We start from the raw sequence: 14,081 nt of genomic DNA on the forward strand, positions 1-14,081 counted from the left end.
GGCACTGCCTCCCCCTAAATGCAGTCTGTGTCACAGGAACAACTGAGTCTATGGCTACAAGAAAAGTCTAGCTAAAAGGCCACTCCAAATCATCTCTCCCCATCTAATCATCTCTACAATCTCCGGGCTAAAGTCTTATCTCATTTCATCTCTCATCTCCCTTCTTATTCAGCTTCGAGGAGGATTAGCATTTTCGCAAGGCCCCAATCATGCAAGAAAGGGTTAAAAGTTTTCAGTCTCTGTCTGTCCTGGGAGATGATACTCCCACACATGCTGCTGCTGCGGCCGGCCGGGCTCTCTCTCTCTCTCTCCTTTCTCTTCCTGGCGGGCTGCCATCACATTCGGTGCCGCCGGCTCTCTCTCTCTCCGGGGGGGGGGGGGGGGGGGGGGGGGGGGGGAAAGGGGCTGGCTGCCCGATATCTCTTGGGGCTCTTCCACCCTTCCATCCTCGAAGCCCCCTCTGTCCAGGCTCTGGCCCCAGGCCTCACCGCATGGCTGTCCCCTCCCCCGCCCAGCAGCAGCGGGCCGGGCGGGGGAGAGAGATCTGACTTCCTCGCCCGACGAGTCTCAAAGAGGAAATGCCAGGGCAGTGCCCTGCTTTTAACCCCTGTGTATTCTCAGAGGTGTGTCTAAACCCCACTGGCTACACCAGGTGTCAGTATGAAACTCAAAACCTTCATTGGTTTGACCACAGCTTCTCAGAATTCTCAACTCCTTCCGGGTCAAACCATGACACTCTACTCTTCACCTCTGAGAATACACTTTCTAAAATTATCAACAAAATTACAAAACACTTCTATACAACAATACTTTAGATTCACTATGACTATTTATCTACTTTAACTTAGTACATGTTTTCTTTATTCTTCTTGGTCTCATCTCACAGCTTTACTTCATCATTCTCCCGTGATTCGATTCCCGGTCAGGGAACCAAAAAATGTCATGGTTTGAGCCTGGCACAGAGCCAGTGCTCCTATGAAAATGCTCCACTCTGGTGTCTGCTGTGAGATGTGACTAGGAATAAGCAAAACAGGCTCTAACTTAAACATAAATAACACTTTATTACTTAAAACTACAGGAAAAAATAGGAAAGACTATAAGGAAAAGAAAAAAGAAAAAAAAAAAAATTGAAAACTTTACAAAAACTACTTTTCCTCCTCTCTACTCTTTGACTTTCTTAATCTAATACATTCTCTCAAAACAACTGCTCAGCCTTGGTCTTACACGTTAGTATACTCAAACTGCAGTTCATGAAGAGGAAACGGAGTCTTTTTTGTTCTATAGGCTTCTCGTGGAGACACACTGAGACTTTCGTGTGCTTCTCTGTCACTCCGGCACCGCCCGGAAAGTCTATTTGCCGCTTGTGACATGTTCTTTCCATGCTCAGTGCTCTCACCACTGAGACATGGCTAGAGCTGCTTTTAGGGTGGTCTTTCAAGGATGCCTTGTCTCACTCTAAAAAGGCACAGTCTCTGCTTTTGGGACAACTGTCCCCCCCATATATTTCTAACCCCCTGGGGCCGGGGGGTCCTCACAAATGAACCCTCTTGGGTTTGAGGCACTGCCTCCCCTAAATGCAGTCTGTGTCACAGGAACAACTGAGTCTATGGCTACAAGAAAAGTCCAGCTAAAAGGCCACTCCAAATCATCTCTCCCCATCCAATCATCTCCACAATCTCCGGGCCAAAGTCTTATCTCATTTCATCTCTCATCTCCCTTCTTATTCAGCTTCGAAGAAGATTAGCATTTTCGCAAGGCCCCAATCATGCAAGAAAAAGTTAAAAATTTTCAGTTTCTGTCTGTCCTGAGAAGAAATGATACTCTCACACGTGCTGCTGCTGCGGCCAGCCGAGCTCTCTCTCTCTCTCCCTCTTTCTCTTCCTAGCTAGCTGCCATCACATTCAGTGCCGCCGGCTCTCTCTCTCTCCAGAAGAGAGAAGGAAGAAGAGGGGAGGGAGAAAAGAGCTGGCTGCCCGATATCTCAATGTCTCTTAGAGCTCTGCCACCTTTCCATCCTCGAAGCCCCCTCTGTCTAAGCCCCAGGCCTTACCGCATAGCTGGCCCCTCCCCCGCCCAGCAGCAGCAGGCCGGGCGGGGGAGAGAGATCTGACTTCCTCGCCCGACGAGTCCCAAAGAAGAAATGCCAGGGCAGTGCCCTGCTTTTAACCCTTGTGTATTCTCAGAAGTGTGTCTAAACCCCACTGGCTACACCAGGTGTCAGTATGAAACTCAAAACCTTCATTAGTTTAACCACAGCTTCCCAGAATTCCCAACTCTTCCGAGTCAAACCATGACAGGATGCAGCACCCACAGGGATGCAGCACCCACAGAGAGCAGATGCAGTGCCCAAGGGAGGGATGCTGAAGCACCCAGGAGGATGCAGCACCCACGGGAGAGGGGATGCAGCGCCCAAGAGAGGGATGCAGCAGCACCCACGGGAGGGAGGGAGGCAGCAGCACCCACGGGTGAACATCCGATGCAGCACCCACTGGGAACCCTGCCCGGGCGAGCACATCCCCAGCTGCTGCAGGCTCTGTGACCCCAGGGGTTCAGTGCATTTGTAGGATTGCAACAGCCTGGTTGTAACAGCCCTAGGCATTGCTTGAGCCCTAGAAATCTCAGAAATAGCCCAAACACTTATGCTCACAAAACAAACCCCTCTCTAAAACGTCTCCACATCTCTAGGGTGCTTTAACCCCTTAACCCACCATCTAAGCATAACTAACCTCCTCAACAGAGGACAAAACCTTGCCTCTCACCTAACTGACCTTTCCTGATACAAAACACTCGGCCCAAAAGGACCAGCCAACCTTCAACTACAGCAGGCAGTGTGGGGTTGTCAGCAGGGGCGGGGAGGGGACAGGGACGGCTCTGAGGGAATGCCAGAGGCAGCTGCTGCAGGCACACACACACAGTGTGACACAGCTCCTGCAGGGAAAGCCCTGGCTTGGACCTACAGGTCAAAACAAATCAAACCTGACTCAGCTCTGACATGAATTGAGCCTCAGGATTTCAGGAAATAGGATAGAATTAAATAATATAGGATAGAATTAAATAAAGCACAGAACAGAGCCAGCCCTCCCTGCACTGCCTGGCAGACAACTTCCCTTCCCTGCTAACACAGAATGCAGCATCAGCCCAGGCAGGTCTTTAGCCCAAAGCTAGAATATTTACAGAGCCCAAATGGGTACCAGCTGCCAGGATTCCTCCCAAATAACCCAGTGCCAACAGTTTGGCAGCAGTTCCTTTTTCCTAGCCACACACCTGGCTGTTCACCTGCCATGCCAGGTGCATTTGGAACAGCAGCATTCCCAGGACACACAGCCCAAATCACTGAGCTTCCCTGCAAGCCCAAAAGCAACACCCTGGCACTCAAACATCCACTGAATCCACATCAATCCAGACAAACAGCCAAGTTAAAATCAAATTAATATCCATACTCCAGTTCCTAGAAAGAACCAAAAGAGCTTTGCTTTTCCATCCTCATGAAGTGTAAAACTCCACATGTTCCCAGAGCAGCAGACAGCCCAAAGGCCTCCAGGTCAAGCCGTGGCACCAAGATAAAAGTGAATACCAACAACAGCAGAGAGCTGTGCAGCAGTGAGAGGAACTGGAGTCCTGGCAGGGAGCCCTGCAGTGCTCAGGTGTTGGACAGATCTGATCTGCACAACACCAGAATGGACCCTTTTACACAGCTGGGCCAGGGGGGTGTCTCACATTAAATTCACCACACTGAGATTGGTTATCTCTCAGGCAGGAGGATCAGATAAGTGAGCACGTGGCTGCCACACTGGGCTGTCCCAGCCAGGGAATCTCTGCACAATCTCCCAACAAATGAGTGAATTTAGAGAGGACACGTCTGTTAACTGAGGCTAAAGGGAATAAAATAAAACCAGAATAAGAACACAGCTTCAGAGAGGCAGGCAGAGCTATACAGTGTTTGTTCAGGGAGCAGAGCAGCTTGCAGGAAGGACGGAGCTGCAATTCCCATGTGCAACTCCCACCTTATCAGCACAACCAGGCACAGCCACGAGGCCAAACCACCTGTTCTTTCAACAGAGAGAGGAGGAAGTCACCTTTTCACTGCAGGTGGATGAAGTTCATGGCCTTAAGCTGAAGGAGGGCAGGCTCAGGTTGGAAATTAAGCAGAAATTGCTCCCTGTGAGGTTGGGGAGAGCTTGGCACAGGGTGCCCAGAAAAGCTGGGGCCATCCCTGGAAGCACCCACAGCCAGGCTGGGACAGAGGAAATGTCCCTTCCTCACAAATCTGCCCACACAGAAGCTCCAGCACAGGGAGGGCCAGAGGGGGAACCTTTTTTGAGGGTAGAGATGAAGGGGAAGCATGACCTGAAAGTTTCCCTGCGCACCTGTGATGTGCAAGCTAAACCAGGCAGGGAGATTCCTTTAGCTGAGGGGCTCAGACAGCACAAACCCAATTCTGTTTGTGCATACAAAGGTGCAGACAGTGGATATCGATCCTGAGCCTGCAGACAGCCTGCAACAGAAGGATTTCTCCATGCAGCAGAGGAGAAATCCCCTTGGAGCAGCCCCACAGCACATTTGTGCCTCCCTGCCCACAGCTGGCCCAAACCACAGCATCAATGCTCCTCAGTGCAGCTCCAGCCACAACCTGCTGGGCTGCAAAGGAATTTTTTCATTCACAAGAGGCTCAAAAGGATCTTTCATTGCACCCAGGGCTCTGTGCAGCCACTCTAAGCAGGCACCTTGTCCCACTGCCAGGCTGGGCACGCTCAGCCACTGCTGCCCAGGCTAAAATCGAGGCGTTTGGCCAAATTTCCTTTAGCAGATGATTAGTTCTGCTTAAGCATCCCCATAATTTATTGAGACACTGAGGAGTCCATCCAGTGTTAGGAGCAGCGAGCTAAAACTCTGTGGGCTTCATGTGAGGTAACAGCTGAACTGCATCCAAAAATTTGGCTTTCAGCTGATACAAGTGGATTGTCAGGTGACTGTGCACCCATGTCACTGCTTATGAAACCAGAGCCCTGATGGACAAACACCAGAAGACATCCAGGTTTTGTTCTATTTTAAACAAGAATTTGATACAAGATACCGTCTCGGAAACTAGGAATTAAATTTAGCAATAATCAACAACGATTTATTAAACAAGACAGATGGGCCCAAAGTGCTTTCCAAGTGGCATTTATGGAGGAGTTCACTTAATTTGCCACTAAAACTTCAGAAAGGAGCTCAGAAACTCTGTCACAGGTCACTTCAAGGAAAACTGTGTCCCAGCAGGGCTGGTTGGAAGTGCTGATGGAAAATTCTGAACTCAGAGACAACACAGGCAGAAAAAGGGAAAAACAAAAAAAGGCAGGCTTGGATTTATCATTGAAAGGTGCAAAATGCAGCAGAGACCCCCTGAACACTCAGCATGGGTGGTCACTGTCCCCACACACATTTTTGGGTGCTGATGACCCACACAGCAATGGGAAGCTCATTTTAACCCTCAGAGCAGCAGCCAGCTGGCACACCTGAAGGTCTCCATGGATGCCCAGGGCAGGAGAGCCCAGAGTGCACAACCTGTCCCGGCAGGAGTGACTTCAGCAACAGCACAAACACTGCCAGATCAATGAGGGCACGCAAACCTGCCCTCACAGACCCTCTGGCAGCTGAGTAAATCCTGCATTTTAACTGTAATTGTTCCCTGAGGACTGTTCTGCAGCAAAGCCCCTCACCCCAAACAGAGCCATCTCCATTTTAACCCTGTGGGAAAATCACCAGCAAGTGGAAAGGTTTTTGGCAACTTCTTCCAAAAGTTATGCTCCCCTGGAGCTGCACCTTGTGTCCCAGGGTACAGAACTGCCTGTGAAATTTCCTTTATCACCTGGCACAGCGTGGTACCTTCGTGAGCACCCAAAGGAAGCTGGAAGCCAGAGCACCTCTGTCCCATTAAGTGACACAAAGTGACTCCAGGCAAGCTGTTGAACTTGTCTTTGCTGTTGTCTTTGTCTCAGTTTCTCCATCTGCAAACACGATTTAGAAATCTCCTGATGAAAGGGACAACCATTCTGAAAAGTATTTCAGCTCACCTGAGTTTACCTTAGAAAAACAGCCCACAATGCTGTAACTTTTCTATTTGAATTGGCATTTCTCTCCAATTTAACTCAAAAGTCAAGAGTTCCCCAAAGGGGCTGCCAAAGTAAGCAGGTTACAACAGAGGTGCCCAAGGTTGCACACCTATTGCACTCTGGGGCCAGACACTGTCCTGAAAGTTTCTTCCTCTGATATTTCCATTTACACGCTTGTGGTTAGGAACAGAAGAAATTGGATGAGCACCTAAGCTGTATATAGTTACAGTTTCCTGCTTCAAAATCACCTTTTGTGCTGCCAGATCGTTGCACCTGGCAGGCTGTGGAAAGGCAACCCTGTGTAAATTTGCTTTAAGGTTTTGCATCAGTTGTGCAGGTGCCAGCTGGCTGGACATGCCACAGAGCAATGCACAGAGCAATGTCCCCTCTGTCCCATCTGGGGTTTGGGACTCTGTGATCCCTGAGCTTCCCTCCGAAACTGGGATGGGAAACACCAAAAAAAGGAAATATTATAACCTTTTCACTTTTCCTCAGCCTGCACAAGCAAAGGAACCAGTAAAACACAAAACAAGGATTAGCTGCTTGGTTTATATAATATCATATAAAATATTAAATATAATATTTTATATTTACATATATAATTGTGTAAATATAAACTGGTCAGGAAACTTGCTGGAATCGAAATTCCTCCAAAAGCAGCACAGCAGAGGCAGTGAGGGGCTGTCCAGTGAAACTGGAGTGGGATCCACTCTGTCCTGGGTGTTCCTGGATTTCCTGGGATGGGAAGGCACAGGCAGACAGAGCCTGAACCTCCTGGAATATGGCAAACAAATGAAGGGTCCATGGGAGAGCAAAGCCAGGCTGCAGGACTCCAGGCTTTACTACAACCAGCACAATTTTCCCTATTCTAACCAAAAAGATTCCAGCATGGAGCCACTGATCCAACTCACTGCCAATTCCCTGGCTACACTGAAAGCAGCAAATCCATGCAAAGACAAAACAGGCAAATATTGTTCTTGCTCTCAACAGACAGGGCCCAGAAAAACCACACATGACTGAAAACTTGAAATATCCCAGTGAAAACACTTCCATTTTCTGAAACCAGGACAAGACAGGCAAGGTGCTTAAGGAATCTAGGCACAAATATTTCACTAAAACCAAAGGAAAATCAAAGTGTTTCATACAGACAAACATACAAGAGGTCATTTGGAAAGAGAATGCCAGAGTGACACTTGAAGCCAAACACAGGTATAAAGCTGAATTTTGGATTATCTTTGGACAGGGTAAAAAAGACTGGGGAACTTCTACTATTTTATTTAATAAAGAACTTTGATTTAACCATGTATCTATACCTCATGTGGCTTAACTATTTTATTAAATGGAGAATTTTGATTTAGCTATGTATCCATACCTCACATGTCTTAACTATTTTATTTAATGGAAAACTTTGATTTAACTCTGTATCCATACCTCATGTGGGTTAACTATTTTATTTAATGGAGAACTTTGATTTAACCATGTATCCATACCTCATGTGGGTTAACTATTTTATTTAATGGCGAACTTTGAATTAACTCTGTATCCATACCTTATGCAGCTTATCTAATGGAAAATGGAGAACTTGGATTTAACTCTGTATCCATAACTCATGTGGGTTAACTATTTTATTTAATGGAGAACTTTGATTTAACTCTGTATCCATACCTCTCATGTCTTAACAATTTTATTTAATGGAGAACTTTGATTTAACCATGTATCCATACCTCACATGGCTTAACTATTTAATGGAGAACTTTGATTTAACTCTGTATCCATACCTCACATGGCTTAACAATTTTATTTGAGAACTTTGATTTAACTCTGTATCCATACCTCATGTGGGTTAACTATTTTATTTAATGGAGAACTTTGATGTAACTGTGCCCATACCTCATGTGGGTTAACTATTTTACCTAATGGAGAATTTTGATGTAACTGTGCCCATACCTCATGTGGGTTAACTATTTTATCTAATGGAGAATTTTGATGTAACTGTGCCCATACCTCATGTGGGTTAACTATTTTACCTAATGGAGAATTTTGATGTAACTGTGCCCATACCTCATGTGGGTTAACTATTTTATTTAATGGAGAATTTTGATTTAACTGCGTCCATACCTCATGTGGGTTAACTATTTTATTTAATGGAGAATTTTGATGTAACTGTGCCCATACCTCATGTGGGTTAACTATTTTATCTAATGGAGAATTTTGATGTAACTGTGCCCATACCTCATGTGGCTGGCCAGGCCATCCTGAGCGTTGGGGAGCCCCAGGTCCGAGAGGGAGTCAGAGCAGACCGAGGCAGGGGACAGGGACCTCTCCTTCTCCTCCAGCAGGTCCAGCTTCACCAGGGAGCTGGTCTCATCCTCGGAGTTGTCCTCGGACACGGAGCCGATGATGAAGCGCGAGTGAGCGTTGGCATCCACAGCCTTGCTGGCCTCAGAGGAATCCTCCATGGCTGCCCCAAACTGGGCTCTCAGCACTGCAGGACAAAGGACAAAACTAGAGCCGAGTGAACAGCCACCCCTGGAGGGCAAAGCAAGGGGCACTGGTGGGAAATGAAATGGTAAAAGGGCAGAGCTGAATTCTGAGTGTGGGATCAAAACCAGCTCTGCTCCAAGCACTGATTTCCCTGCTTGCACAAGGACTCCGAGATTCACAAGCTGCAGAACCTCAGACAAAGCTGAAGGAGGCATTAAAGGAAAAAAAAAAAATCCACCAAAATAACCCCACACACCAGACCAAAACCTACAGACAAAGGCAGGGGACTCCAAGTATCAAAATTCACAGGATCAGAGAATCTCTGACTGGTTTGGGTTGGATGGGACCTTAAATCTCATCTCATCCCCTACACTTCCACCAGTCCAGGCTGCTCCTGGCCTTGGGCATTCCCAGGGATGGCTCTGTTCCAGTATTCCAGCAGGGAATGAAAGCATTTTCTTAAAAGTCAAAAGAATAATTTCAACTGAGAAAGGAAAACAAAGGAACACCCCAGAGCACAAAGGTGGGATGAGGAATAAACATTTGATCCCCCTGCTCTGGCTGACTTTGCTGCACTCCCATGACAGCTCCAGCCAGCTGCAAACACACCATTGGGAACTGAGGAGGGCACTCACCTCTGGATATCCGTGCAATCTGCGCACTGAGCCACTTCCAAAACGAACTGGAAAAGAAAAGGATTGGGAAGTAAACATCAGGGTTATAATGAACATATCCCATGCGTGTTTTCCTGTTTACACAGTCAAAACCATCCCAAAAAACCCCACAGGCACACCACAGGCTGGCAGGCTCGCTCCAGGCACAGACTAACCCAGGAGCTAAACCTGCAGTGCCCAAATCCAGCCCTGGCAGGTCCTGCTGGTCCATCCTTCTGGAATCTTCTGAGACCTGCCAGGAACAGCGGGGTGTGCCAGCACTATCCACTGGTACCAAACCTCTCCTGTCACCTTCTGGCTGCTTCCAGCCGAACCCCAGGGAGGGAAAGGCTCATCAGCCCTGCTAATTACAGCCCCGTTAGCCAAGGGTGCAGCACCAAAACCTGGCCCGTGGTGTCACAGCAATGATGGGACCTTAGCAAGGCCCAGAGGGGTATTTATAGCCAGAGCAATCCCCAAACACCCCACTGCTGCTCTCATCAGGGACTGAGAGCTGAGAACCCATCCAACTGGCTCATGCACTCCTGCCACCAAGGTGCCTGGCTGAATTATTCAGATCCAATCCCGTGTTGACATCACTCCTCCCACAAACTCCACTTGCCCTGTGGCCACGGGCACTTCATTTGGCAGAGGCATCATTAACCATTTTATAACTGAAAAGACACAAACATCTGTCTGACATGGACATTAAAAGCATTAAAAAATGTATTTTTTGAGGGTAGAGATGAGAAGAAGGGGAAGCAAGACCAGGAAGTTTCCCTGTGCACCTGTGATGTGCAAGCTCAACCAGGCAGGGAGATTCTTTAGCTGAGGGGCTCAGACAGCACAAATCCAATTCTGTTTGTGCATACAAAGATGCAGACAGTATTTATGTGGATATTTATCCTGGCAGCAGATCCCTCCTCAAGTTTTTCATCCAGACACATTTACTGTTGGCACCGAAGAGGCTGGGATGCAGCCAAACTAACTTCAGCCCAACTTCATTGAAGAAAACCTTTCCTCATTTCAATAACTAATACATTAACGAGCAAGTTTCAAGGATTTGGGGTTTTTCAGAAGCAGAGGAACAGGAAGGGAGGTGTTTCACTCAAATATTCCATGAGAAACTATCCAACCAAGGCCAGGCAGTGCCACGCTCACCCAAGTTCACTCCAGCACCTTGTTTGTCTGACTCAGCTCCCAAAAACCAGGCTAATATCCACGAAACCCCACTCAGGTCCATTTGCCAAGGCACTTCCCAGCCCTGGGAGCCAGTCCCACAGGCAGCAGTTCCGCTGGGGTTGTGCAATCAGTGCTGCAGTGATAAGCCTGGCTTGTTCTCAGCACACCGAGAGGCCTCGTTCATATTTAAATTAATTTCAGCATTGTCTGGGGCTAAATTACACAGGGACTTTCTCAGGGATCTCCTCACTGGATTTCAGTGCTGGGAGTGAAATGCACAAGGCCGTGCACTGGTATATTTCATATACAGAAATATACAGGTAAACTTCAGATATTTACAACTATGCAGGTGAATTACATATAAACATGGAGGTGTGTAACACGCACAAAAATACACTTACATTAGCTAGACTCATATAGAGGTATATTTTATAAATATACTTCTATTATATGTATAGAGGTATATTTTATAAATATACTTCTATATACCTATAGAGGTATATTTTATAAATATACTTGCACTATCTATACACATACAAAGGTATATATACCGACACAGAGGTATGTTACATATATACAAATAAAGGGGTATATTTATGTACTTATATATATAAATAAAGGGGACCATTTATGTACCCTATATATATAAATAAAGGGGTACATTTATGCATATATGAGCTCCCTGCTCCAGGGAAATCAGCTCCACTGCCAGCAGGTGTCCAGGCATCCAACACCCAAATAAATCCGTGCTACCAGCAGGGAAAACTCTGCAGCCCAAACCCAGAAAGTGCCCGGGGCAAATCCAGCCCCACTTCACTCCTCCACAGCTCTGCTGCTACCATTACTCACATCTTTGGCTTGACCCTGAAATGCACTGGTAAGAATACCAGACTTGAGAAGTTTTATAACAGCTTCACCTTAAAATCACTTTTAATTCTGTAAAAATTTTATAAAAATACTTCTATTATATGTATAGAGGTATATTTTATAAATATACTTCAGGCATGAAACTTGGGCAATGACAGGTGGGAATTAAAGTTGCATGCTTTTCTCTAACCATTCCATGTATTCATAGTATTTCAGCGGGCTCTTTCAAAGAATCACAGTAACACTTGTACCATATTGATGTGGCACATGAAAAGGAAATTAATAAAACTAGCTGTGCTCAAATGCCGCCTGATTAGAGCTGTGGCATTGCTGATCAACGCGAATCCCTTTAAAGTGACGAAATGGATTTGTGCTCTCACCTGGAGAAACACAGAAAACAACGGAGCAAAACAAAGGAAAAGCCAAATGAGAACGGTAAAAAGCAGCAGAGTGCTCACCTGTACCAGGGCTGGGGGGGCAGTTCCAGCTCGGGAGAGAAGGGAGGCTCCTGCAGCAGAGGGTCCCAGCTCTGAACACCCCGGCGCTCCCTGGCCACGCTGTTTTAACGCCCCCACGGCTGCCCCACCTGGGCCTGCCCCACCTGGGCCTGCCCTCCTGGTTAATCATTGGGCATTGCCTCATCCCCGGCCCCAAACACAGCCCAGCACAGCCCCAGAGTGCTCCAAGGGCTCCTCACAACCTTGCCGGGCACAGAAAGAGCCAAAGGTGATGGATGGAGGGTGCCCAGAGGAGGGACAGGGCATGGGGAAGGGTCTCACAGCAGAGCTGGGGGTTTGTCCAGCTGGAGCACACTGAGGGACACTCACCAGGGGCTGCAGCTCCCAATTCTGCTCCCTGTGAGCCGAAGGAACAGCTGGGGCTGTGCCAGGGCAGGGCTAGGATGGGTATGAGGAGAAAAACAACTACCTAGAACTTTCCACCTGTGGATGTAGAATGACAGAACTGTGGAACATCCTGAGCTGGAAGGGACACACAGGACCATCCAGGCCAGCTCAGACACCCCAAAATCCCACCCCGGGCATCCCTGGCAGCCTCGGGGCCGTGCCCTGGGGAGCCGGGGCAGTGCCAGCGCCCTCCAGGGAAGAGCTGTTTCCCATTATCCGGCCCAAACCTCCAGAGAGCAAAATAAGAGCCTGTATTTACAGCTATCCCAGTTTGCTGAAACACTCGAGACTGTCTGAATCCCACTGTCTTGGAGAGATTTTGGCATCACTCAAACACTTTGCTGAACACTTCCTGCCTGCTAAACTGGAACAGACTCCACTCACGCTTCAGATACTTTCAAACACAGCACTTCTTCTCATTCTAAACTTCTTCAAGAATATTGAAGAGAATGCAAGGGCAAGAACAAATATTGGTTTGCCAATCTGCTTTTAAAACTTGACTGGTTTGAGCATCTCAGGGCAGCTCTCAGCCCCTCGGCGGGACCGGACCCAGACTGTTCCCAGGATCGCGAAGCTGCCCCGGGACAGCGGCAGGGTGGGACGGAGCAGGGATGGGACGGAGGAGCGATGCCCGGGCCCGGCCCGGTCCCGGCCCCGGCCCAGCCCGGCCCGTCGGTGCCGGACTCCCCGCCGCCCACGTGCTGCTCCTTTCAGGCCGCGGGGAACCGGCGAGGCCACGCGAGCCACGGCACCGGCTGAGCGCGGCCCGGGCCCGCCCGGCGGAGCGCGTGGAACCGGGAGGGAACCGGGAGAGACCCGGGAGGAACCGGGCGGCGGCTGCAGCGACGGGCAGGGGCGGCTCCAGCCCGGGAGACCCCCGCCCGTCCCGGCTCGGCTCGGCCCGGCCCGGCATGCCGCCATCTCCCGCCGGCACAGCTCGGCATGGCACGGCATGGCCCGGCCGCCTCCCGCCGGCGCGGCGCCCGGCCAGGTCCCGCCCGCCCGGCACGGCATGGCCCGGCCATCTCCCGCGGCGCGGCACGGCCCCGCCCAGCCCCGCGCGCCGCCGCCGCCGGTGCCGCGAGCCCCCCGCGCTCCCGGCCGCCCCCCCCCCCGGCGCGGCCCCGCCCTCACCTCACGGTGCCGGTGCAGCGGAGCCGCCGCGGGCCCCGGCCTGGCGCTCCCCGCCACGGCCCCGCCCCGGCCCCGCCCCGCGCCCGCCGGGCCCCGCCCCCGCCCCGCCCCCCGGTGGTGTGATCGGGGTTACCTCGGGTCAGCCCCGCGCGCCCCGCCCCGCGCGCGCCCCGCCCCGCCTCGTTCCCATTGGCTGCCGTCCGGGCCGCGGCGGGGGGCGTGACCAATGGGGAGGTGCCGCGGGGGCGGGGCCCGTGGGGCGATGCCCGTGGCCTGAGAGACGGGCGGGGCCGCGCCGGGGCTCGAACCCGCGACCCCCGGGACAGCCGCGACCCTCGGGGCAGCCGGGACAGCCGGAGCAGCGGGAGCATCGCTCCTGGGAGGGAAGGCCGAGAGGGCAGGGCCTGCTCAGCCTCGACACGAGGTGACCAAAGGGACCTCGCCAGTGCCCATCAGTGTCCACGGTGGGGGCCAAGCTGGAGAAGGTTCCTCTCGGTGGTGCCCAGCAACAGCACAAGGGAACACGGGCAGGGACTGATGCACACAAAGCTCCACCTGAACACGTGGAAAAACTTCTTTCCTGTGCAGGTGATGGTGTGCAGGAACAGAGACTGGGCAGGGTGTGAGTGTCCTGAATGGAGATACTCAGATACTCCAGCATGGTCCGGAGCAGCCCTGTGCTGTGTGCTCCGCTGTGCCCCTCCTGCAGCAGGGACAGCACCAGGTGCCCCATGACCGTGGGTGGCAGCAGCAGTCCCCAGGCT

The 14,081-nt window shown here is 50.4% G+C and overlaps 1 protein-coding gene across 4 annotated transcripts in view; it reads right to left on the reverse strand.

Annotated features, from left to right (window-relative positions):
- ACACA (acetyl-CoA carboxylase alpha) overlaps nt 1-13,362 on the reverse strand; it is a 107,220-nt gene extending 93,858 nt beyond the window's left edge. For 3 of the 4 annotated variants that reach the window (XM_064729205.1, XM_064729204.1, XM_064729208.1), the window contains exons 1-3: nt 13,318-13,362; nt 9,212-9,258; nt 8,325-8,577 (exon numbers count right to left, since the gene is read on the reverse strand). In XM_064729205.1, the coding sequence (XP_064585275.1) occupies nt 8,325-8,551 (227 nt within the window). In that variant the 5' untranslated portion in view covers nt 8,552-8,577; nt 9,212-9,258; nt 13,318-13,362. Of the gene's footprint in view, nt 1-8,324; nt 8,578-9,211; nt 9,259-11,736; nt 11,752-13,317 lie in introns of those variants that run through there. The other variant, XM_064729207.1, reaches the window with a different exon arrangement.
- Nucleotides 13,363-14,081: the final 719 nt, after the last annotated feature.

This window comes from Zonotrichia leucophrys, chromosome 19 (genome assembly GCF_028769735.1).
Source record: "Zonotrichia leucophrys gambelii isolate GWCS_2022_RI chromosome 19, RI_Zleu_2.0, whole genome shotgun sequence".
NCBI classification, from domain to species: domain Eukaryota; kingdom Metazoa; phylum Chordata; class Aves; order Passeriformes; family Passerellidae; genus Zonotrichia; species Zonotrichia leucophrys.